Source organism: Numenius arquata, chromosome 3 (assembly GCF_964106895.1).
Source record: "Numenius arquata chromosome 3, bNumArq3.hap1.1, whole genome shotgun sequence".
NCBI lineage: Eukaryota > Metazoa > Chordata > Aves > Charadriiformes > Scolopacidae > Numenius > Numenius arquata.
The window spans coordinates 9,650,128-9,675,992 of record NC_133578.1 but is presented as its reverse complement, the minus strand read 5'-3'; the positions used below and the strand labels follow the sequence as shown (position 1 = coordinate 9,675,992).

General features: G+C 37.7%; 1 protein-coding gene across 4 annotated transcripts in view; it reads right to left on the bottom strand.

The window, feature by feature from the left end:
• Positions 1 to 2,349: 2,349 nt before the first annotated feature.
• DPP10 (dipeptidyl peptidase like 10) overlaps positions 2,350 to 25,865 on the bottom strand; it is a 233,609-nt gene continuing 210,093 nt past the window's right edge. For all 4 annotated transcript variants that reach the window (XM_074145792.1, XM_074145793.1, XM_074145794.1 and 1 more), the window contains 10 exons: positions 25,105 to 25,152; positions 22,931 to 23,029; positions 22,753 to 22,822; positions 13,243 to 13,437; positions 11,604 to 11,658; positions 7,288 to 7,387; positions 6,563 to 6,621; positions 6,402 to 6,474; positions 4,683 to 4,756; positions 2,350 to 3,427 (listed from right to left, as the gene is read on the bottom strand). In XM_074145792.1, coding sequence (XP_074001893.1) covers positions 3,290 to 3,427; positions 4,683 to 4,756; positions 6,402 to 6,474; positions 6,563 to 6,621; positions 7,288 to 7,387; positions 11,604 to 11,658; positions 13,243 to 13,437; positions 22,753 to 22,822; positions 22,931 to 23,029; positions 25,105 to 25,152 — 911 coding nt within the window. In that variant the 3' untranslated portion in view covers positions 2,350 to 3,289. The remainder of the gene's footprint in view (positions 3,428 to 4,682; positions 4,757 to 6,401; positions 6,475 to 6,562; positions 6,622 to 7,287; positions 7,388 to 11,603; positions 11,659 to 13,242; positions 13,438 to 22,752; positions 22,823 to 22,930; positions 23,030 to 25,104; positions 25,153 to 25,865) is intronic.

Below are 25,865 nucleotides of genomic sequence, written 5' to 3'. Positions count from 1 at the left end.
AATTGAGATTTCATGATGACCTACAGGTTTCATAGATTTTTCAAGTCCTAACAGCAGAATAAGGAGAGAGGAAACCAAGAAGGCAGAGATAAGCTATAGCAAGCAGTAAATGGATATGCTGATTCCCTAGCTTTCCGTATATTAATTGGTCTAGTCTAGTAAGTGTCATATTTTAAGGAGAGCTGATTCAAACAGTAATTTTTCAGGCCTAAAATGTTATCATAGTGCGTAACAATGGATAAGCTATAAAAAAATCTACACTTTTCACGCCATCTCTGTGCAATGTGTACTAATTCGTGATCAATACTATAGATCACATAGACTAATTAATGCGTGACTGCCATTAGTTACGTATGTAAATTCTGACAGATAACAATATTCTGTTGGGCTGGAAGTGGAAGAAATAGCTGAATTGGTCAGCAAGAGTAGAGAGAGCTCTGGGTGTCCCTATGCACCAAATTCTTTAGTCTAACTAGAATCAGAGGCTGCATCTGCAAATACTTTTGCAATGTCCGAATTTAACTCATACATAAAAATCTCAGTAAAACCAATTAATCTGGGTCTGATGCTTATCCTCATATGCATGTTTATAGAAAAATACCTGTATTTGTAGGACAGCATGAGAAACATTAAAAATATTAAAAGCATACCGCATTTCCACACACATAACTCGCATTTCAGATGACACACGTTTTAAACATACCATTCCTGGTAAAAGCATTCTTACAGAAGCCATGTCCTCATGCCACCTTCATATTCAGGTAAATTGATCAAAATTGGAGGTGAGATGCTGGGGTAGACAGAGTAGGGAATGGGTGCATGAAACGGAGATCTATGGGGAAACGAGGAGTCAGGGTGTGGGTTCCACAGATCTGAGAGAACATATTTCCTGAGCACATGCATAATCCTATTGCTGAGACATGAGCCTGGTTTGTTTTCTTTTGCAAGTAACTAAAGGCTATGTATGTGAAACATATTAAATATAAATGCATAGTTGCTGTCTCGCAGAGAAACAGCCAGTGCCTATTGAGAAGAATTAACCTTTTCATGTAGCCTCCGCATGCCGAGTCCATGCGGGATGCTCCACTTGCGCACGCAGCTTGTGGTTTCTTCATGTGCATTTGGCTCAAATCGGGAAAAATATCTCACTGAGTTAAACTGGCCTAGGACCTCATTTACCATGTTTGTTTAGGAAAAGCATTGGTATTGTCAGGTGAGCTTTTATTAAGTAATGGGTGCAATTTATAAAATCACAATCTAGAATTCCCAGCCAATATAAGACTTTAAATTGTTGCTCCTCTCTAGAAAACAGGATTTGCAAAACCTTGTTTGAATTCTTCTTTTTTTTTTTTTTGTATGGTCTTATCGTAGTGCACATAGTAGCCTCCATACATATATACTGTACCTATACTATACATATGTACTCCATACTTTGTGGTGACACTGGGACCCAGACAAGATATCATTGCACATTAAAATTGTATTAAACTAATTGAAAAATAGTTAAACATTGCTAATAAAACAAGATAAATACTAAACATTAAAAGACAGAGACTTTCCAGTGTTCCATAAAACCACACCTTTCAGACAAATTAATTATTTGCATCATAAAAAAATGCTAACCATGAAAAAAAATATTCCAGAAGAAAGTAATGAGTAAAAAGCTTCAGGTGATTTCTGATTACATTAAAAACAATTCCCATTCTCCATAAAATATGCAGAACTCTGCATTTTAAATAGTATAAGTTACCCTCAAAAAATTACTTTCTTTTTAATCTTGCAAGAAATGAAACCTTAATTGGGTAGGAAAGTATTTGGAATAGATCCAGAAAGAAAAAAACTACAGCTATTCTCATGTAAGTGGCACAGCATCTGTCAAGAGTTTTCACATACCTTCAGGAAGATACCGTAAATTAAGTCAACATTGTACTTGATTTCAGCGATCAGAGTCAATGTTCTGCAAACTCAAACAGGCTGCCTTGTTTATTTCATACTTTCAATTTCTATTGCTGTAGTTCACCTTGGCAAATAAATGGATGTATGAGGGGCTCGCCCTCTGTATAAATAATAAAATTTAACTTGTCAGGAGCTTCCTTTGCAGTGAATGAAAAACATTTCATTTCTTTGTGATGCTGTTGAATCTAAATCCTGTTGCAAGACACTTAATGAGCATCCCTGGAATAAAAACTAATGGAGTGTTCCAGCTACATGGCCACCTTGATGAACATTAGAATTACATCCGAGATCAGATGGAAGAAAAGGAAGATGCACTAAACAAAATATGTCTTCGTTTGAGGAGTAAAGTATTACTCAGTTGCATTATACATTGTTAATAAATTTTCTTTATCTGAAACTATAATTTAATATTTATGTACCTAATTTACATGTGACAAAGTAGCATGTTCTAAAATTAGAGTGTAACCAGCAAACTATTAACTACTATAAACAATACCAAAACACAACCCAAACATATTTTAAGGAAACAATAGATACGTTTTGGACTGGGGAAAGATTTCAATTGCAGATATTGTTTTAAATACAGCTGTTAATTACGTCTTGAAAAAAAAAATCTTCAAGCTCAGAAAGATTTGCTGCTTAGGGAGTCCTGGGTATACACATAAAGACCAAGAGTACACTACCAAAAAGTCCCTTATTGGTTACTAGTAGGTACGGTAATAATAGTAAATGCTGAAATTGGGAAAAAAATCATTTTCGATATCAATGTTATATGATCCACTCGACAATATATCCCCTTTGAGCAGAAACTAGAGAAAATATCGTGCCCTTTATTATCTCTGTGGTTTCTTATGTGTAATAGACAGCGAAAGAATTGCACTTATTGTAACATTACAGTAAAGTGTTAGGTTGCAGCTCACCTTTTAAAATATTAGTGGCCATAATACTTATGATAGGTTGTGCATTATGCGAAGATGAATAAAGATGTACATTTAAATTAAAAAACGAGCAACCACTTACAGAACCAACAGTGAGGCTTAACATAACAAACATGCACTAACCCTACACTTATGCAAAACTAAGTTCTTCCAGGAAACTGTAACCGACCGTTGACCTTCCACAAAGGTAAAGGTTTTGTCCCTTGGTAATATGTTTGGACTTTGTAGTAGAATTCCAGTTTATTAGCTCATTGTCTGTAAATGTGCTGTTCCACTGTGATATCCTTTAGCTGCCCTTGAGCTTCTGCAGAATCTGCAATCTTACAGTCACTTTTATTTAAGGTTTTATTGAGCCGCAAAGTAAGTCCCCTTCAGTACTGCACAAATAGGCTTCCTTATTCATCCTCTTCGGGTTCCTGTGGTAAAATTGGTGTCTCCTCCTTTAAACAAGCACTAAAAAACCCAAGGATTGTGCTGTAAAGGTGATATTTGCTTTTCTCAGAAGCAATGTTATGACCTTCATCCGGGTAGATCTAGCAGAGGAGAAAGGAAAAAAAAGTAAACAGTTTTTTAGAGGCTTTTCAAATATTTAGGGCTCTAATTTTCTTTCTCTGATCTTCAAAATGTTTTAGATGACAACAGGATGATAACATTAGTTTTATGACATCAAGGAAAGCTAATAAAACTCAAAGTAAAACTCATTCTCTTGGAATTTGAACTTACATAAAACAACCACTGCAGTGGGATCTACAGAAGTGAAAAAATTTATATTCTTACTCATTGTGCTTACAACAGTTTACTTAGCTGGCATTTTCAATAGTGTCTAGGCATCCAAATCCCATTAACATCAATGAGGATTAATTACTGCATGCTTTTAGGGACCTCTCAATATCCCAGCTTCTAAGTGTTCAGTGAAAAAACTTTTTATTCATATTTTTAACTATCTTCCTATCTTATCTAAAGCCCATCATCTCTCTCTCCTGGGGTGGATGTGGGCAATTTTCTCTCTTAATTCAAATTCCACTGGAAATTTCTCCCAAGTGAGGCTGAACAAAAATTTACAGGCTGAATGAAGAAATTCAGGCCACAGAACTTAGGACAAGAGACTTACGGTGACCTGAGGCAAAAAGCTTCAGCTGCTTCCTCAAACTCACAAGGTTGCATGAGATCAGTTCAACAGGGCTCTTCTGAGAGACCTCTGTCATTCCCTGCTTCTTCCTCTTGTCATAGGCCTTCACGTCACCTCAGCTGAAATCACAGGGACAGCAGGAACCGATCCTGCCCCACTCAGACTTCACACATGAAGTCCTTTTACATTCATAAGTGATGCAAACTCCCTTGTTACCACCTCCTCCCTGCCGTGAGCTCATGTTTCAGTGCGGGTCAACCTAAGGTGAACAGCGCTCTTGCCTTTTAGCTGCCTTTTAATAAATTTAAATGTTGAAAACAAGGGGAAATTAGTTTCATGTGACCCAATACGTTTTTAGGTAAAAAGGGACTAAACTAGTGATATCTCCATATTACAAAGAGTGCTCTAAAGCACTTTGTAGGATGAACAGCAGGAAAAAAGGAAGATGAGAAAGAGGAAAATGCCCAGAAGTACAACAAGAAGATAAGGTTCTTGAAGACCATAGTAACACTAAGGAAAATGTTATTAAACGTAGTTCCAGCTGCCAGTTGAGGTAATACCGGTGCATTGTGGTAGGGAGGGTCCTTCTCAGAGAAGACATAGCAATATGAGGTTAAATGTTGAACTATGTTTATAGGAAATGTCACAGCTGCACATACCTGCATAGTGTAATTAACTCCAGCTTTAATTAGATGTTTAATTAATTCCGCTGAATGCTGGAAGTGGACTTTAGCTGCAAGACAACACATTTGGATATTATTAGAAAAAGCTAAGCTGATATGAAATGCTTGTCTGTTGAACAGCTTGGACTGAAAAGGTTTCAAATCTCTGCAGTTATGGGATCTGAAGATGACTATCTTTGTGGCCAGAAGCACACAGCCCCACCAGTAACGGGGATGCAGGGTGTAACTGGGGAGGTTTTGGGGAAGGAGCTGGAAGCCCCAAGGGAAGCCATGCTTTCCAGGCACTCTGTGAGGACTCCTCTCTCTAGCCTTGATTTACACACACTGCGATAGTTCAGATGTGTGTAAAACCATTCTGTTTGAACATCGTGACAGTTTATAATTGTGTTAAAGGAAAGCACGTTGCCTTTTCTACTGCTTGCTCAGGGTTATTAACAGCCCATACTTCCTTAGTTAATGGACTTTCTGCAACATGCCAGTGACTTAATCTCTGTGTGGTAAAAACAGGCAACTTTATTACCATGTCCTAACCTAACCCTGCAGAGCTTACACTGCAAAGTGGGCTGGGTGGTGTCAGTAAATGTGATATTAAGCGAGGGCAGCAGGCAATCAGAGTCCTAGTCTTGAACACACTTATTGCTCAGACATCTCTCAGAATCCCAATTCCCTCTAGCGCCGAGTTCAGAGGGGTAGAAATTGCTGCTGCCTTTTGCAATCAGCAAAGCCTGAGACCCTTATGCCTGCTCAGTCACCAAGTACATCTTCTGTCCTTCTCCCCCTGCACTGAGAAGAAACGCTGGACAGTGTTTGCACCTCTCTGATTGCACTTGGGATCCATAACACGGGTTTGACAAGGGGTGACAGGCTGGCGAGTGCCATGCCAACTGTGCCAACTGTGCCTGTGGGCACCCTCACCTCAGCCTATGTCAGGGCGAGGTACGTATCCCTCCAGAATGAGGAGTAAGAAACCTTGTAGCATCCCACCTTGAGCAGGAAAATGCCAGGGAAAGAAGTATGCGTGTGAATCTGTACAGAGGAGCTTGTTGCAGCACTGTAATTTGTACCTGCATCATAGCTCGTTCTGCAGACCTACATCAGTTAAGAAAGTTCAGAAAAGTATACCACAGTTAAATTTAAATCTGTAATTACAAATGATCTCTTGATTGACACATCTTATTATTCTGTTTAAAGTACTAGAACTTACTCTGTTTTACTCATTCTCTGCTTTAAAGTACTGCTAAAAGTATTGGTGCTATTAAAAGGTTCCCTATAGTTTCAGCTTTGGCACTACCTTGTAATTAATTAGCTGAAAAGTTTAACTTCCTGTTTGGTGCTGTACTTCACCAACTGTACTGATAATTCTTTCTTCAATTGCAGAATCTCCATGAATTTAAAATACCATTAAAAATGTATGTTTTTCTATTAATAATTCATATAATACCTTTCAATAGCAAGACAATAGTCCACAGGACTTAAGCAAATTAGAACATACAGCACCTAAAAGGTACAAATATTCAGCAAAGAAAAGCGTTATCATTTTAGAGTTAGAAGTGACAATTGACATAAAATAAAAAATCCTGTTGGAGGGATAATGAAACTAAACATGTACTTGCTAGGTGTGTGCCTGATCTGTCTCTGAATGCCTGCCTGTTGAAAACTCTGACTCCAAATGTAATTGGATCTGTAAATACTTACTATCAGCTGTCCCATGAACTATTAGCAAATTCACTTCTTTTAAACCATGAAGATTGTGTAATACGCTGGATGCCTAGCAAACAAACACACACAAAGGTGTAACTGAATTGCATTTTAAGAGTAAAATTGTTATTTTGAGTTACTTGTTTGTTCGAGGTTACCTGGTAGGTATTTTCCTCTTTTGATGGAGTACCAAGGTATCTTTCTGAAAAAGCTGATGCTGTGAAAGTAAAAACAAAAACTTGTGAATTCATCAAAATTACTTCTATTTTAAAATTCATCAGTTCTGACCTAGAGTCAGGAGAAGAATTTAACCCATGAAGTCAACAAAGAGATGTTCCTGTAAAAAATGTTCCTTTAAAACCAGAATTTACCATTTTAAATGGCTGAAAAAAAACCCCACAACCCCCTCCTCCAGATCATTAAAGTAACCTGGTCTGATTTCCTGAGCATCACAGGCCACAGTCCATAGCCTGTGCCCAGTACTTCACATACAGAACCAAATATCCTGTGATTGAACGACGACACAATTGATACTGTAAGGAATTCACCACTAACCTTAAAAAATTCATTCCTATTAGAAGTCTTGATTCAGGCTGATACACCTAAAGGATTCTTAGAAAACGGGGTACCTGACTGAATTTCAGTGGGAAGTGGGAAATACAACTCCTTTGCAAAAAATAATAATGTATCTGTTGCGTGTTTTGGTAAACTGTCCCAGAGTTAGCTGCCCTTTCATTTAAAGGAGAGAATGAGATTAGACAGTGAGGTGAATTCTATTTGATATTGGTACATTATCTGCCCTTAGTTAAAATGAATAGTAGCTCCATGAATAAAAGATGTTTTGAATAGGCTACCACATGGGTGTAGGGCAGGGAATACTCACCATACAACTTCATATCTGTAATTGGTGCCACCACTGCTCCGCACTTGAAGAGCCGTTCACTGGATTTCAGGATCATTGATGTAATGTAGCCACCATATCCCTAACAATGGAAATGATACTGAGATTTTTGTTTATTCATTTCTTTTTAGGAACATTAAAGGTAAAGGCCACTGTGCTAATCTGATGGTGTCATTTTACAGTATGTATTTATATCTGCAAGAATTGCTTTTAAAGGAAACGCAAACCTACAGTTAAGAGTGAGTAATGATCTCACATCTCCTGGTCGTGATCTTTAACCATGCAATTAATAATAATAAGTATATTTCAGTTTAAGCTCCATAATTCCATCATGGCAGACTGGCCTATAGTTAGTAAAAGATTTTAAAATTACAGAGGGAAAAAAAACCCCAAACCCAAAGGTACGCCTTTTGGAATACAGCCTAGATGGGAAGATTTGTACTCAGTTTTTATTGTAGATATTTGCTAATTACCAGGATACACTGAGCATTTTTCTGACAGGACAGAGAGTATGAGAATGGGGGAAACCTGTGGACTCATTGCAGTATGTCCTCCCCCTGACACCTCAACCTTCACAGATTGAATCCTATTGCTATTAAAGATGTTTCTGCTACAGCGTAGTCAAACATCTCACAGAGAGGTACAGATTCTGCACTGCTTTGCAGAAATAAAAGCTGTATGTAGCCACACTGCTCAATATTATGCTAGTCTCTGGATGCACTTTCTGGCCACAAGAGCACCCATCAGGTGGCTGTGTTAAAAAGGGAGCACAGATGGCATGAAGAGATACGGGGCAGTAGGAGGGAAGCTCTCTCCTCGCCTCACCACATTTATCTGTCCTTATGGCACATTTCTTCATCATCTCCTCTGCAAAATCTAAAATACACCTTCTCAGGAAGAGTTGTGACAAAAAAGAGAGTCATTAAAGCTTTGCTTTGCATGAAAACATGAAAGCTTTAACTTGAGACTGCAGATTTCTTCGGAATGACACTGGCAATCCATATCTGTACACCTATAATCATTCTAGACCCACAGAAAATGAAATTCTGAATTGTGGAGTCCGGGATCAATGATTTTCTCATATATTATAGGCTCTTCAAATTTCTCTATTTGCCATCTTTGCTTTCCCTTCATCAGCGCTGGAAAATTGATTTTTAGCAGGTATTTTGTTGATGTTTTGTGTTTGGCACAACGCACTGCAGGAAGAAAAAATTGCCCCATGACAGGGCAAAGAAAAATGTAAAACATCAGCCAAGCAAAAAAAAAAAGAATATTGTGCATCAAATGCTCACACAGTTTTCGCATGGACGTTTTTGAATCCTGCCTGCTCCCATTCCTCATGCCTAAATATTTAATTAATAGATGATTTCTGTGGAGGAACAGGAATATTTGAAAATTTAAAATTACTTAAGAAATATAAGCAAAGAGGAGTAGTCTTTGGAATCAACCCACAGAAAATGCAAACGGACACACTAAAGGAAATACAGAATAAGAGCTGGATTTTCAAGGCAGCGTGAGGAACTCAGTTATCCCTTTCTCATAGAAATTCCAGCCCAGGAGGCCAAGAGCTGTCGAGAATTGTCCATGTGCAAGAGTAGATTTCGCCTAAGAAAGAATTTCTGAGTGGGCACCGACAAGTTGTATAATCCAAAGAGTTTAAGAGAATAGCAACTTTCCTCTGCCTCTGGGTTCTCTACTTTTGCTTTTGTTTAATATTCTGTTTGTGTCTTTCCCACTAGCTACACAGCACAATTTTAATCCTAGGATAGCTATTGCCAGGTTATTTATTATTTATGCCTCGTATTCATTAAAAGCTTGGTTTAGTTCTCCTGGGAATTTCTTTCCTTTGTGCTTGTGCCCTTGCTTCCAGCCAGGCTTTCCAGGACAAAAACATTACACAGCGAGATCACATTTTTAGAGGCACTTCACAATGACAATGCAGAAAATAGTTCACATGTTCTGATGCAAGGATGTATGGTGCCTCAGCCAATGGTTGGGTTTCTGTGGTTACAACCTAATTGCTGTATTCTCAAGAAGCTGGTTGGCTGGGAAGTTGCAACATATTTTCAAGCTCTCTTTCTACTTCCATGACAAAAATGCAAACTACATGGAAACACAATTCGCTGTGTAGCAGTTCAGAAAGGCCCTTAGATCATGCATCACTTGGGCTTGTACCCCTCACAAGCCCTCACATAAGCAAGGTGGCATTGGCAGATGGCCTGGCAGTCAGAAGTAGGTATTTTCCACACTCTGCCCTTCTGGACAGTCTTGTTACTCTTGTGCTTAGTTTATATTACTGATTGTGACAAGAATTTTATTTCTGTGTAGTTCTAAAACCTCTTAAACAGCTCCACGACAGTGGGCACAAGTCCAGCTTTATGGGATCAGCATTAAGCAATCCCAAAGCCATCATATTTTCAAGCATAATGTACATTCTATTTCCATCCAGTAAGCCCAATTTAATGCATAGAAATTTAAAAAAAAAAATAATTTCTATCACATTGTACATAGTAGAAAGGAAATGAGAGTTTTAAAGATTTTTAATTGACTCTAAAATAAGCAGAGTGGATGGAAATACAATTAATCCTAGGAAGCTGTTAATTAGAGGTTTTTTTTCCTAATTCTAAAACTGACTTTTAAATTTTATTATTTTTTGTTTGACAGTAGAAAACACCTCTGAGAGGTTAACTTGGAAGGCTAAATTTCCCCAAATTTAAAGCAGCATTGCAGCTTATCGAATTTCCCAGTTTTTGCTATTTGCTTTCACACATTTCCACTTTTCATTCCTCAATCTTTCCTTCAGAAAATAAACACAGGAACACCATCATTGATACTATTTTGTGAAAGAAAAAAAATGTAGCCTTTGGCAGATATGCAAAACCACATTTATACATATGGTCTATGGTAACTGTCTCATAATGTCACTGTTACAAAACAAGATGCTGCTGAATCTCCTACAGAAAACAAGTGGAAATTTTCAAGTAGCAATGAAAAGAATTTCTGGAGTCAGAAACATGTGAGCAATTCAGGGTGCTTAGTGGTTTCATTTCAGAGATAACATATTCAGTCATTTGTAGGAAGAGGATATAAAGAAGTGTAGATGCTAATATGCATCTATACTTTCATATACATTGGTAATGGGCACTAAAACCTGAATAGAAATGTGTGAGATGATCATCTGGTGGTTGGAATTAGCCTTACTTATATATCCTCGCTGAAAAATCTCTGCCTGCTGCCCTATGAACCAAATACTGGTTTTGATGCTACTGATATTCTTGCCACGACAGTTTCTTTAGCCTGAGGAATGTGACAGGATCTCAGATCTTTGATGATGACTTTCATGTGGAAAGCTAATAATAGTACTTCATTTTCGCTACACTTGACAAACATCAATTAGTCCTCAAAATGCTACCATACAGGAAGTAAATATCCATATTCTCATCTCAAATTCAGACAGAGACACGCAGGTTAAATGCCTTGGCCAGGCCATGCAGCAAGTCAGTAGCGGAGAGGGGATGGGACCTACGGGGTTTCATAGTGGAACACATGCTGCTATTACAGCTGATGACTGTGGGGCTTGTCTGGGTACTCAGTCGTGGTTTGTTGTTGCTTTGAGGTCAAAGGCACAAAACACCTCCATTTTTAAGAAACACTTTTTTTTAAAAAAAAGGTTGCACATGCTAGTTCATAGAAGAAGCAGCAATTATGTGGTATTTTTAATTGCTGGTTTTTAATAGACATGAGTAAAATGCTATTCAGTTTGTTACTAAAGGTTAAGCCTTTGCCTTGCTCTATCTCATGCTAGAGGCAACGATATGCCAAACAGTGAAGCAAGCTGACAAAATAGCAATGGTGAGATTTATAGCAGATGGCGCAAAAAAGAATTTGTTGACGGTACCATAGGGCTGTAACTCAGCTAACTTCAAGGGTCAGTAAAACATTCAGATATAAAAGTTGCGTTAGAAAGATGCTGTCAATTTAACTGCAGCACGAATGTAAAAGTGTAAGAAACAAACTTTCTCAAAATCTATGCCCATATTAAAATTTCTAATGAAAGCAGATGAATAGTTTCTTCTACAGATTCTGAAACACAAATACTGCAGTACCATAAAACTGATCTGATTCATCTCAAATACCCATTCGGAATATACAGAACATACAGTACGTTGTGGCAGGTTTTTTCCTCTTCTTTTAATAATTGAAATTTTCTTAGGAAAATAGATAAATATATTTATTTATGAACTGACAGCATGTTCTTAAAGAATCATGATGATACATCCTGCTATTTTGCACATTACCTTTCCAAATATACTCAGTCTCTTAGGATCAATGAAGGGCTGTTTCAACAGTGATCTGCAAGAAAAAAAAAAAAGTGCTTTTTTTTACTTTAATGAAGTAAAATAGTGATTTTTACTTTTTGAATCTAGTATGTAAAAAAATTATCTGCACAGTAAGAAATTGTTATACATGTGGGTGAGGTAGAAGATAAAAATTTTACCAATAAAAGTATTACCACACTGGGAAACGTGATTTGCTTTCTAATTCCTTCTCTATATGGCAAATGGTGTTGGACTCATCTCACCTAACTTCAGGTATCTGAACTTGAACATCTTCTCTAAATTGCCCATTTAGATCTGCTCGAGGAGAGGAGAGGAGAGGAGAGGAGAGGAGAGGAGAGGAGAGGAGAGGAGGACACCCTCAAAGAGCCATTCTTCCCACCCATATTGGAGACCTCTATCAGTCTGGGGAGAATCACCCCCCAGAAATGCCAGGATTTTCCACTGACCAGAGCTTAAATGACTGCCTTTCACCAGGTGCCTATTTTTTTGACAACTAAAGGAAGGTAATATGAATGCACCTTCTTGAATCTAGACAATTATCCAAATAATTAATCCTCTCAACAAGGCCATTAATCAACAACGGTGAATTTTATACAGGAAAGATAAAACAACCTGAGGGCAAAATCCAACTGCTTTTGAGGAGACAAAACCAGCTGCAGTACCTCCTCTCCCAGTCAAGGGCACACTGCCTTTTTTCCATTCAGTGCATCCAAAAAGAGGCCAGATGTAATTTAGCCTAAAACACCTTAGCATTTGAGCAGAGAGCTCAGTTCTCACAGCACAGCGTATGGCCTGCTTCTGATGTCACCTTGAATTGCTCTGCTCAGCGCAGCCCACTCCTGACCAACATGAACTCTAGGAACACTATTGCCCTGGTATGACATGTCAGGGACAGTTGCCTACTCATATCCTTTCAAAAGAAGAAAAATAATTATAAAATATCTGGCTTAAAATCTGTCTTTCCTTGAGAATCCCGAGAAAAAGTCTACCCAGACCTTAATTAATTCGCTATTTTGACATGTGCACCCTGAGTAGAGTGTTGTCAAACATGTGCGATTACTCCACAGATGGAAATTACTTTTTTCTGCAGCTGGTGGATTTATATCAGTCCGAGAATGTTAATGCAAATGAGAAATAACAGGCATTTGCCCAAATTTTGCTCTTATTTACAGCATTATAACTCCATTTGTTTTGTCTGATTACTCCAGAACATCGTGGTGGAAATGAGAGCAGTACCCTATGATATAGGCCTAAAATATTGTAACACAAATGCAGATAAACATTAACATGTGCATTACATGAAATTTTCCTAAGGAATACAGACAAATACGAATTAGCTCAGAAGCCATATTTAGATTGCACACGGAAGAACAGCTTTACCAAAGAGAAGCACCAACACAAAAAGCAAACACCTCTTCGATCTTTTACTTACTGTTTGAAATGAAAAGATTATTATTTCAAAATTTGCAACTGCATTAAAAATAAACATTAACGGTATTCACTATGCAAAGAAAACACTCTGGGCGGTTTCAGTTAAAAATGCTTATCATCAAGGTGGAAGCAGGGTAAAAGAGAAGAAAAGTTTGCACATACGTACTCTACGGCTGCTATTTGGTCCTTCACTTCCACTGATCCCAAGCATCGGTGGACCTCCTGTAGAATCTTAAGGCCTTGAAATCCACTCCCTCTGCCATCAAATCGAGCTACGATGACATTATCAGAGTTGACAAGCACTGAGTCCCAGTCAATGTGAAACTTATCTGTAACCAACTGGCTGCCTGGAGCTTCATCACTGCAAATACCAACACACCAGACACAAACGAAGACTATTGACAATGTGATGCACTTTTGCCGTTCTCCGATATTTTATTTAACCGAGCTGGAGAGTTCAGTCGGTTATGCAATACTGTTGAATTATTGTCACTTCCACCGATACCATCACATTAGCTAGTGCTGGTATCCCTGCAGCAATAGTAAGCAAAATAATCTCTTTAACTTTATAACCACTACGTTGCAGCGTTGCCAATACCTGAGTATACTTCATAGAAAGAAAAAGAAAAGTAAAACACGTAGTGCTGCTTATAGGTTAATAAAGTGAACCCAAAAAAATAACATATTCACTAACGGCAAGCTCAGTTCTGAGAAGGCTCATGTAGAATTTGTTAAGTCACACAGACAAAAAGGAAAATTCATTCAGTACCCTGATTATGATTTTGTAGGATATATATTTCTATTAAGAAAGACATCATAGAAAACAAAACCAATTGCATTATTGTATCCTTGAATGGAGTTTTTGAAATAGGGTACAAAGAAGACTTAAGTACACAGTGGAGAAAATAATTTTTTCTCCATTCAAATTCATAGCAAGAAATGGATGCAGGCAGGAGTGATAAATTTATCTTATGACTAAAAAAAAAAAAAGATGTTTTACAGCAGAAAAGGTGGAATAAAATGGGACACTGCAGTTTCTAAAGGAACAATAAGCATTTTCTACTGAAGCCTAATATACTATTTTCCTTCCAAAGAAAATAAAATGTCAGTTTTAAAAGCAAAGCTTGTCATTATTTTTCCCCCAAGATAAACAGAGTAAGAGAGCAGGCTACCATGAAGTTGTAGTAAATGCAAAATATTTCTATGCAGGCTGCATCTGCCAGTTGAATGCAAATTAAAATGTAAAAGTGTCTGTGCTGGGTGTATGGAAATTAGATTGGACAGTGTCTGTGGGAATATCCTGTCTAAGGTGAAAGAAAGATGAAGGCAGAAATTATTATGTTGCCAAAGAGACTTATATAAACCTGGGGGGAGGAAAGAGAGATAAAAATCTCCTATAATAACCACTGCCTTATACGTACAATAAGGTGCTGATTCGATATCTGGTTTTAGCTGTGAATAACGCAGACCATCTTCAAGGTAATTGCCCTATTAATTAGCCAGCATATGATGAATACATATGTTCTCAAATTTAGTCAGATGTACCAATGTAGTTGCTGTATCATGCACTGAAATCAGGGTTACTTGGTTATAGACTCAGTCACAACATGTTACGCTTGATTCACTGTTATCTTGTGCATCAAGTTTATACTTGGCTTTATAAAAAGAAAGGAAGGGCATTTTTTTTGTTTGCTTAACCAATTCAATTGTGATTACACTAACTGCTAACAATGCAGAGCAATGAATTTGGAAATACTAATTGTCAAGTGAGCTCTGCAGAACACACAATTCAGAAGTATATTATCATTATTATTTACAATAAGAGCAGGAACATAACAATTATTTCAATTTATGCCTATTGTACACACCAAGTTTTTCAGAAGCACTCTACATTGACATAGATAATTTTTTTTTAAAGTTCTTCCAGCTTTCCACAATAGTATGTCAGAAATATCCTTGCCTGTCTGGGTATCTTTCTAACAGTTTAATGTATCCCACACAAGTGAAAATACCATGAGTCACCCTGCTTCCCTCCCACTTAACATAAGAACAAAACAAATACAGTGTTTGCAATATATCTAGGTTATATATACATGTGTATATATACATATATACCTGGGCACTTGGGAATAGGGGAAGAACCATTACATTTGTAAGCCCTTCTCTATATCAGAAAGTACTTAAAAATCAAAAAGGGTTTTAAATGAAAGATGATACCTTAAGATAATTTATTCTATTAAGAAAGGAACAACAGACCAAACCTCAGCAAGATTCTCAGTGCATGAGAACTGAGAGTGATGTTTTCCCAAGCTCCTTCTGTGGAGGGCATAGCTGGGATACTTTTAGGCTCAGACTTTAAACACTACACATCTTCCACTCCTGCATGGTAGGCTGTTTGACGTATTGCTTTCAGAAGCAATTTTCCAGTGGCTAATTTATTTCAAGAATGTCCATATAAGTAGTCTGTGATGGGCATGCAAAGCCATTTCCATTGAGGTATATGTCAAAATTCCTATTAGCATCAAAAGGTCTCTTTACTCTTCAGCTGCTACTATAAAATGATACTGATTATCTGAGGTGTGCTTCTGTCCTCCACAGAGAGACAGCATATATTCTATGCACCATTTAGGCCTCACTTTTAACCTTTCAAATGGGGCTTCTGCAAGGTATTAATCCTTTATGCAAGTGTGAACATCACCCCGAGGGCTCTGTAACAAAGCAAGTTTGTTACTACATTGCAATACTAGATGCACAACCTAATTTGAGAAGTTTGTTCTGGGATTACAGCTATCTCAAAGGTCAGGTTTTGTTTTATGCTCATCATTACTTACAGCCTCATTATAATTAACTACTGTTCAGTGGTACTCTCTTCACAGAATTATTTCTTAACTCCACTAGTAAATCTGGAAGAAAGTCTGTGCCATTTATGCTTGGGTATAAAACAAACACAGAAGTCTTCTTCCCAGCTGGCTATGGATGGCCATAAGGGAACCATGGACTGGCCAAAGCACTACAGCAAAATCGAAGCCAGCACCAAAAGGGCTATGCAGAGCTACAGGATCTTAAGGTTCCTTAAGGAGCATCATCTCCAGTCAAGCCACAAGAGCAGAATGAGTCAAATGAAGACTATGCCTAATTTTTCCTGGTTAATTTTTTTTTTCCTTGTAAGTGACAGCACTTGCACTGTCCCTTTTTTTTTTTTTTTGTTCCTGACTTTCAAGATTCAGAGCTGCCATGTGTGTGTCTTCGACAGCAACTACACCTGGATTATGATTCCACTGTGACAGTGCAACTTCTGACGACTCAAGCACACTGCAGAAGTTCACCATTGAGGTACCATTTAAATAGACAGAAGCCATCAATAATACACCGATATCATTGACCTTGGTGAGTAATTTCTATGCTTCTTGCAAGGCAGTCGCATATGTCTCCGACTGCCTGGAAAAAGGGGCAGCTCATTGTAAGTTCATATATTGCTGAAAAGAGAAGAATCTGTTCTTTCAGATTTTATATCCAAAAGCTTAAACTAAAGTCTCTGTTCATGACTTGAGTTACAGCCTATGGGGAATAATATAGTGTTACCAGAGAGGCTGCGGCCGCTGTACTCTGAGCTATACTCTGCACTCTGCTATCATGACTGCAGCAAAATTTGTTCCAGGTTTTGCACCATTTAAAAACTAAGTGGCAAGATTATAAATAGGAATTTTAGAAGTTATAGGGATGATCAAGCAGCAGGGGAAATGATTTTAAGAGATACATGGCAAATAACTGCTATCATCACTGCCTAATTTCCAATACATCTCTTTCCATTTCTGCAAAACAGTGGATTCGATGCAGCATATGGAAAAGGTACCTTCATAGCAAATATGTGAGAAGACTACAACTCAGGATAAAATCTATGCAAAGAAATATCACTGATAAAGGTCATCTTTTGCTTATGGTGAAACTGAGGGGGGAAACAAGACCATTTTGCAAAAATAGTGTAATAGAAAAATCCACTTCATTTTCAAATTTCATGAGCATCTCTTTCACAAGCACTAGCTTTCAAGCACACCCATCCTTACTGGCCACAAATCAGGGAACCTGAATAGCCTCAAACATTGAGGACAGAAAATCCCAAATGTTTTCTCTCTGTTCAAATGCCCTTTTTAGCTATAGCAGACTGTAACTAAAGCCAGAGAGTTTGTTTACAACTCCTCCCTGCAGATATGGCAAAAAAAATTAAAACACATCACCAGAAATTATTTCATTACTAGGGTAGAATCATGTGATAGACAGGACTGAAGTAGACAGCATAGTACAAAAAATAAAATTGTTATTCTCAAAATCTCTTTCTGAAACCCTTGAGGCTGAAGACTTTAAAAATGCAATTTTGAGAACAAGAGATGAAACACTGTTCTGTGTCATCAGAAAAGGAGGTGGAGTTTTGAATCTCCTCTTGTCTTTTTCTAAGGAAAACTAAATGAGCATCACATAGTAAGATGTGTACTGCTGTGGGGGAAGCAGAGGTAGGGGAGGCTGAAAGAGGATGGATCTTAGCTCAACTATTTTCCAAGACTTTTTTGGGCTGAAGACAAAGGGAGTGAGCAGGTCTGTTGCTGCCCATAGCATCAGGACTGCTAGTGCAAATGAAACATCTGGAGTAACCCTCCAGTCTATTCCTCTTTTAGCCTAAGCTAAGTGAATTTTACCTCTGGGCCTTGAAAATGTAATACAAAGTTCAAAGAATGGGGAAGAAAATCTGAAAGAGTGGAAAGAAAAGACTGTCCATACTTTGATATAACAGAAACACAAATAGAGCAGTAAAATACTGCCACAGAGGCAGGATGAATACAGGCATTACATGGATGGCTTGCAAGCAATTAGTGAATCCTTCACATGACTTAGGGATCCCCAGAAAAGTAAATTTTGCAGATGTTTTGTTGCAGAGGAAGAACTGGCCAAACAGAAAGGCCTTCAGGGATGTCCTCCTGCAAAGTAGTGGAATCCACCACATATTTTTACACTTCACCATGTTGCCAAGCATTGTTCCTTCACCTGCAACAGCTGCCAGTTAGAGCAAGTAAAATCTTTTACAACAAATGAAAGGTACGCAAGACACCTATTAATACGCAAAGTATTACCAAACATCAGATCTTGAGTATTTCCCAATACTTGCATTATGCCTCTCTACATTTCTTCTAGTCTTTTAATGAGTTATTCCTGAAGCTGTAAAAAAAAATCTTCACTTCCAACCCTACTGTCTTATCTTGCTATCAGTCCCGAGAGTGTATTAACTGGAGGCATAAACAGGTTTGATTGCCTGTGCAAAGCCTAAAACTGTCATCATTTCAATAACAGGTGAGGTGATTCTTTTTTATTACCAAAATATAAGAAAACAAGTAAACAAAGAAACAAACAGAAACCTCTCGGGGACAGTTCACTGTTACTTTGGAGAATACCTGTTGGTTTTTTCCCTCTCAAAGATCAGAACAATCTCTCCATTGATTCAGTTTCACAATATCCACTTACATTTTGGACAATTTTAAATGGTGTTAAATAATAAATGCTGACATTTAAGATACATTATCTACAGATTTTGAAGGAATGAGGTTAATTATGTTCAAGAACAAATAAAGAATGATTATCACCTCTCATTTTATTATCCAGATTAAATGCTATAGTCTTTTACTTAATCATTTCCTGCGTGTTACCAAGGAGTGTATCTTCCAACTTTTTTAATGAGTAAGGTGAACCATAATGAGAAAATCAAGGATCTGAAATTTAAACTTTGATCTTAATGATATAGAAAAAAGATGATAATCACTCTTTCAGGCAATTACTGTACACCTCTCTAATCTATAGTTACACTGTGTGTATTATATCAGAATGAAACTGAGTGTGAAATGTATTAGTCGTTTTGGAGAACAAATGGAAGAAAGGAGAGTGTTATAATCTATTTAGCATTTTATGGCCTATGCAACACAATTCTGGAAAGAAAAAATACTGCTAGCTGACATAAGTGGTTTCTGCATGAGGCCTATCTGTTAGACAGTCCAGACATACAGATGAACATAAATTTTAACATAGCAATACAATGGTTATTTAAGCTTGCATCATGCTTTGCAACTGCTAATGGATGAATCTTCACAAAATCCTTATGATAAAGGTTACAGGATATTCAGGGCCTTGTCCTTAAGTTGAGCTTGTGTCTACAAGGAGCTGTACTGAGTTCACACCCAGGTTTCACACCAGGACCAGAATCCACTGGAACAGGTTCCTTTGCAGGATTCAGCCTTAACACTCAGACACCTGGGTGCCGTGTGCTGGGAGTTCAAATTTATCTGTAGGGATCCTTGCATGAATACAGGAGCCTTATTACAGTCATGCACCTTTGATATGGCTACTAGCTTTCAGTGATTTGAAAAAAATTTACCAAATAATACCAAACTGTCTCCTCTTTATCCATTTCCAACTGCTGTTATTGCAATTGTAACCTTATTGATCCAGAGAGCACATTAACACCACACAGAAGCTGCTGCTGAAAATTTACAGTAAAATTATGAACCTCAGCCATGAAAAACCCACTTTATTCTGAGCCAGTAAAGCTAGTCACCAGTGCAAAAATCCCATAGACAGAGCCGAGACCGCAGAGGCAAACCAGATCCTGGCAAAATGTATGACATGGGGAAGATCAATCTTCATCAGAGCCTTGGAGTGACTCTGAAGCAATCACCGCAGCCAAACAGACAGTCAGAGGCTGTTAGATCTTATACGCCTTATTTGCCCTCCAGCTTAGGGGACTTAGAAGCTTACATGCACTTAACTAGGCATTTAATTTGCACTGCAGAGACTGCATATTAGGTGAATTTCAGGTTTAAACTCACATTCTTTTTCCCTCATATACCTCTCTTCCTTCCTTCCCTCCCTCTCTTCTTCTTAAGTCCTTGTCAAATTGCACTGTTACTGAGATGGAAGGCAAAATCCACTTCGTATCTCCTAATACTTCACTTTTCCAGATATACATCTTCTCTTTACATACATCTAAGTGTATGTTGCCTGGATCAAGCTGTAATATAGAATCTCCTTTCCAAAAAACGGATGTAGGATTAAATCAACATTCTTACCAAGGACATTGGTAAGCATTCTTTTTCAAACTTTCAGTATCGGGAATATAATGATAATTGTGTCATGGCCGAGAACGTAAGCAAGAAAGAAGGTGCAGCTGAACAATATGAAAGGCAGCGCTTGTTATCAGCCGCTAATACAATTCTTGTCTAACACTTTGAGCAGTAGGAACAGGGTGTTTCTCAATCAGTCCCAACAGCAGCACTCTGGGACTCAGGAAAGCCAAATATCTGGCAAATGATACCACATATACAACTAATCAGTGTTTCCTCTAAGAGCTACATGTTCTTCTTGGACCGGAATACTTTTTTTTGAAAGTAACACTTATGATAACAGAATAAACTTTAAGATGTCAATTTGGAGTTGTGTAGGTCAACAAATTACCCTCTCCACACACACAGATTTCCAATTGTTCTTTCTCAAGAGCTAGGCAGAATTTATTAGGCTCAAATAATCACCCCACAAGGGAACCTCCCACAGCTTCAGTGACAGTTTTCAGTTTTATATCTCATCTGGGGACATCTTTAATGCAAAAAAAGATTGCTGGCAACCTCAGTTTAAAGTCTGTAAAAAGCTGCTGAAGAAATATAACTTCTTTTTTTTTCTTTTCTAGGGAAGAGGGGGACACAACACATGCAACATTACATGAGCCAGGATAGATTTCAAATTTTCAGTTTCATACTTTCATTAGTGTATAGGGTTTTCTAAAAATAACTCCTGTTAAAGCCAACATTGAGAATTCAGTATTGCAAAGGTAAGGATTGGACTGAAAAGAAGCAAAGCCTCCATATTATAAGTGTAGATACCACTATCTGTATTCGTAAGCAGATGAATTTCCTTTTTATACCACGTGGACATCATAGAAATATAAAACAATTATAAAACACATCCATACCTTATGACTTGGCCACATTACTCGCTCACTGGTTACTGACAACTTTGGTAAGTTTAAATTCAGACACTGCCTCAATACTGTTCTCAGTTATTTCAAGTCTTGATATCTAAAAACATTTCATAATAGTATTTCCTTAGATTTTTTTCCTTTTCCTGTCATTTTTGGCCTTGGCATTCTCCACATTTCTGATCCATCCTTCCTGCCTTCTTTAGGTTCTACATGAGCGTATAACCCCATATTCTACCATAACTTTATATAACAGATTATGTATTTACTAGAAAACTTAAAAAGGAAAGCGTTACACTGCTAACACCTTAAATGCTTCCCTACTCTCAGAAAAAGAAATAGGCGCAAGTGTTTGCAACTCTCTGGAACGCTGCTGGTGCCAATTCACAGTCGGTTTGCTTTTGGCACACTTTAAAAAGCTGCTTAAAATACAATCATGCTTCAAGATCATGCTAGCAAATATTGCAAGGATAAAATAACCCATGTGTCCTGTTTCTCCACAAGAAAAGACAAACATGTTCATGAGCCGCTTAAAAAGCAGAGAGTCTCCACAGCCGCAGATAAATGAAACTGAAAAACCTGAGTTTTAAACACACACTGGACCTAGAAATAAGCAGGTTTATGCCTCTCTGTCCTATTATCTAAGATCTGATCTGAGTTGAGGAATTTGGGACCCCTTAGCAGCTCAAGCTTGTAAATTCGACCTCACATGGAACAATAAGAATGCCTGCTGTCACTAAGGGAAGATCTACTCCAGGTGATACAGCTCCGCTAATGTGGCATTTTCATGAATTTAGCAGTGCACTTCTACATCTGCGTTAGCGAAATTCCTAGCGAATTCAATTCCTTCCAAATGGGACTGGAAGAAGATGTGTAGGTACAGGAAAGCCCTCTATACCCATGGAAGACCCGTGCTGAGCTCAGGTGGAGAGCAACGAATGATGCCCTGAGCTGGCCATCACCGGTTTTCCTAGGTAGGATGCAGGTATGGTGATGACTGCTCTCTTCCTCTGCTATGCGTTCTGTAGACATGCAACTTAAAAGCTGACTGTCTCTGAAAGAAATGCACATGCTATTTCTTTTTAAAAGAACAGTGCAGGTGGCTAGGGAGTACCTCCTTCCTCCCACAGAGGTTTTCTACAAACATCACCAGACTTTGGATCATGCCTCTAATGCCTTCAGCCATTGAAGCTCAAAAATAATTTTTTATTCTTTCCAGTGCTCCAACAATCAGTTTTGCTTTATGCATCTTAACTGAGCCTCTCTTGCAAGCTCTACCCATTTCTATCAGGGATAAAATGGAAAAAAAAAAAAAAAGAAAAAGGAGCATATGCTCTGAATGAGATCCTCTGTGGATAGGGATCAGTATGGGTCCAGGAAAGACTGCAGAACTCCGCACAGCTACACCATCAGAAGGGCCAGTGCCTCATGTACACAAAAGTACTACAAAGCAGAGCTAGGTGTGACAAGCTCAAAAAAAGCCCCAGGCATCTCTACCAGATAGCACCTATAACAAAATCTTCCCCAAAACAATCCTTTTGATTTATCAAAGCAAATCCATATGGTAGTTTTCCTACAAAAGGTAAAAAACCATTTTCCTAATACAGTTAAATGTTTTCTATGAAGTACTTTTTTTATTATTGTGAGTGATTCTACACAGATACTTACATTATTAATAGTAGGGCGTACTGGTTTCGATCCGTGAAATCTTTTGGCAGTGACAACTGTAAAGGGAGTTCTTTTAAGAAAAGAGCAAAACATTAAAGGCTGGTAGTTACACAGATGAAAAACAGTAACATTGTAAGAAAGTTTTTGGTTTGTTAAAATAACATTTTGCCAAATTTACCGTAATCCTCAATGTGAAGCATTTTAATTTCAGTCCTGGAATTTTTTTTCTTAAAAACAGCTTCTTTTAACACAGCATTATTTTCCAAAATATAAAACTCTGTGGAAAACAGGAAGAAAAGGCAAGTTGAAAGGTACAGAGAATCATCGTATCAGAGATAAATCAAGATTCCAAAAAATTAAAGAAAAAGAGATAAATGTGCAATGATAAATCTTGTCAATTAATTCCTTCTGCAAATACTTTTTATAATGCAACTGCTTTGCAATTCAGGAACTAAGCAATCAGCTTAATTCAAAACATCTACATCTATTCATCTAATTTTCTGGCTTCAGTAGTCTTTGTTTTCTCTAAGCACTAACAACAGAATTGCTGATGAACAACACAAACACTAGTATCCATGACAAATACTAATAGCAGCTGTTTAAGGAAAAGGCTAGTCTGCTGGGTGATATCCTAAGCCTCAAGCAGGCATCCTTGTCAAGCTCCATATTCCAAGTCAATACTTAGCCAGCACAGCTCTACTTGATCATTGCATGTCTTTCTCTGTCTTCTACACTTCAAACAAGACAAGACTTCAGTTTGGTTTAAAGCTGCAGACAGATTTGAAGTAATCCCTTTGCACATGAAAGAATGATTAATTAGTTTTTTTTTCTTTTTTTCCTCAAATTACCGATCTTGCTTCCAAAATGTAATTTTTTTTTATTAAACAATAAACCCTCCATGTAGGGCCAAAATGGGTAATCTAAAAAGAATGTTTGTTCTGGGCAGTCAACCAAAATGGTATAATTATAGTCTGAGGATAGAATAATTGAAGTAAACCTTAATCATTCTTTTATGAATTGAAGAGGATAATCTAATCTTGCACTGAAACATTAACGAAAAATTATCTCTTTTATTATTTGGTTTCTTGTTGTTACAACAAACAATGTCCCTCTATCCTGAATGGCTTTGTTTTGCTCCAAGATGCTGTATGTAAATCTCTTTTATAATAATTCACTATCAAATGTATTTTAGATGCAAGTAATAAAGAGTGAAAGTCTACCTTCAAAGAAATGAGTATCTCCACAGAAGTAAATTAATTTACTTTGGGTAGTAATAGCTACCCCTTATCGAGTTGGCTAAAACTCCCTCCCCTTGGTGTGCTACAGCACTCAGCTTTGCAAATACTATCAACAGCAACATTAAAAAGAACCAAAAAACACCAAACAGGACATGGAGGTGCAGGTATTAATTAACACTCGATAGCATGACACTGTTGATCAGTATGCTACTTCAACATGCAATGTTAGGTCCACTGTTATGGCTGATTAGTGGCTGGCCCACGACAACAGGGATGCAGACAAGTACAGTTCAGGACTTTTGGATTCTGGGAAAAATTCTGTGGATAATCTGTTGGATGAAATTAGAATAGGTAAGAATTGGTTTAGTCGTTTTACATGAAAAGATGTCCCCTTTCCTCTAATCCAAACCTTCACGCTACATGGAGCCACAGTGGAGTCGGAGGTAGCAAAGTTGTCACCTCTACTGAACCAGAGAAATATCTACGTCAGAAAAATTCTGCTGCTGAAGGACAGTTTTCCATTGAGAAGCACCTCAGGCAGCCAGGAAACGGCAACAGATTTGGTGGCAATATACAGAAAGCAGTGAGTAAAACTTGAAAATTAGAGGTATTAAATACCCTCCTAAAAAGCCTTTACTCTTGGATTTACCATCATTGAAAATGGCAGTGGAGTTGCTCTGATTTGAGAAATGTAAAAGAAAGACTAAGTTCATCATAGGTAGGTCAGATTTGATGATCAACTGTCCAAAGATAATTGGATTGTAACTTTAAAAACTTCTTTAAAAATACAGGTGTATCGTAATGGCTGCATAATTTACATAGAAAGTGAAATAGATGAAGACCAACCTGTCATCTAATTAACTCGAGTGCAAATAGAAGATCAATGATAAGCACTTAGCATAAAACATATCCAAAAAGCCTGGGAAAGTTTTAGTCATTTGATTAACTTCTTTCCTTATCATTTGCAGATGTGGATGTTGCTAAAAGGTAATTAATAGAACTCTATATGAACAAGCCATCTATTAGTTTTCATTTACTTCTAACTCCACCCTCGCGCTCGCCAAAACAATCAAGGACAAGAATAAAATATACCCATTCCATAAGGAACACTCACTTGCAGGATTACTTGTGCTGTGCACGCTAACAACTGGAACACCTGGACCTGTTTAGAGGAGAGAAGAAAAACAGAGGAAGCGTACAGTAAATACTTGGTATTTCAGTCAATAACAAAGAATGAGAACACCAGTTACCACATAAGGCCAGACCCTGGAAGCCCTGAAGATGTCCTTCCCTTCAAACACAGCAGTAACTCCACTAGTGTCTCTTTGGAAGGACACAGGTTAAACTAAGGCACCAAAAAAGCATGAAACGGAGACTGCCTTCTGCCTGTTCAGCAAGCAGCCTAGACCCCTGCACTTAGAAGGAGCATTTTTTTTTTTTTTAATAATCTCCATGTTTTAGCCATAAGTGAAGAATAAAAAATTATGGAGGCATTTAAAGGCACTGTCTGAAATATAGCAGTTTGACATTCAGAAACAGTAACTTCAGGTTTACTGGGAAGTGAATGAATGATAATATTCGTTTATAGTTTCTATGGAAAAGCTACCGAGGTGTTGAAAAATTATCACATATTTCACTTAATTATTTGTTCAAGAAGCTTCTTTGGCATGTCAGCTCTGCAAGACCAACAGCATCACGGTTAAATCTAGGTGTAATGCAATCTAATCTTATTTCCTGGTAATGTCAGATGCTATACTTTTACTGTACCACTAAAAAACTAAAAGCACCAGGAATAATTCTCCATGTCAGTAAGTACCATGCAAATACACAAGATGGCACGTGAAACCAGGGTGACCAAACATTCAGCATACTCAG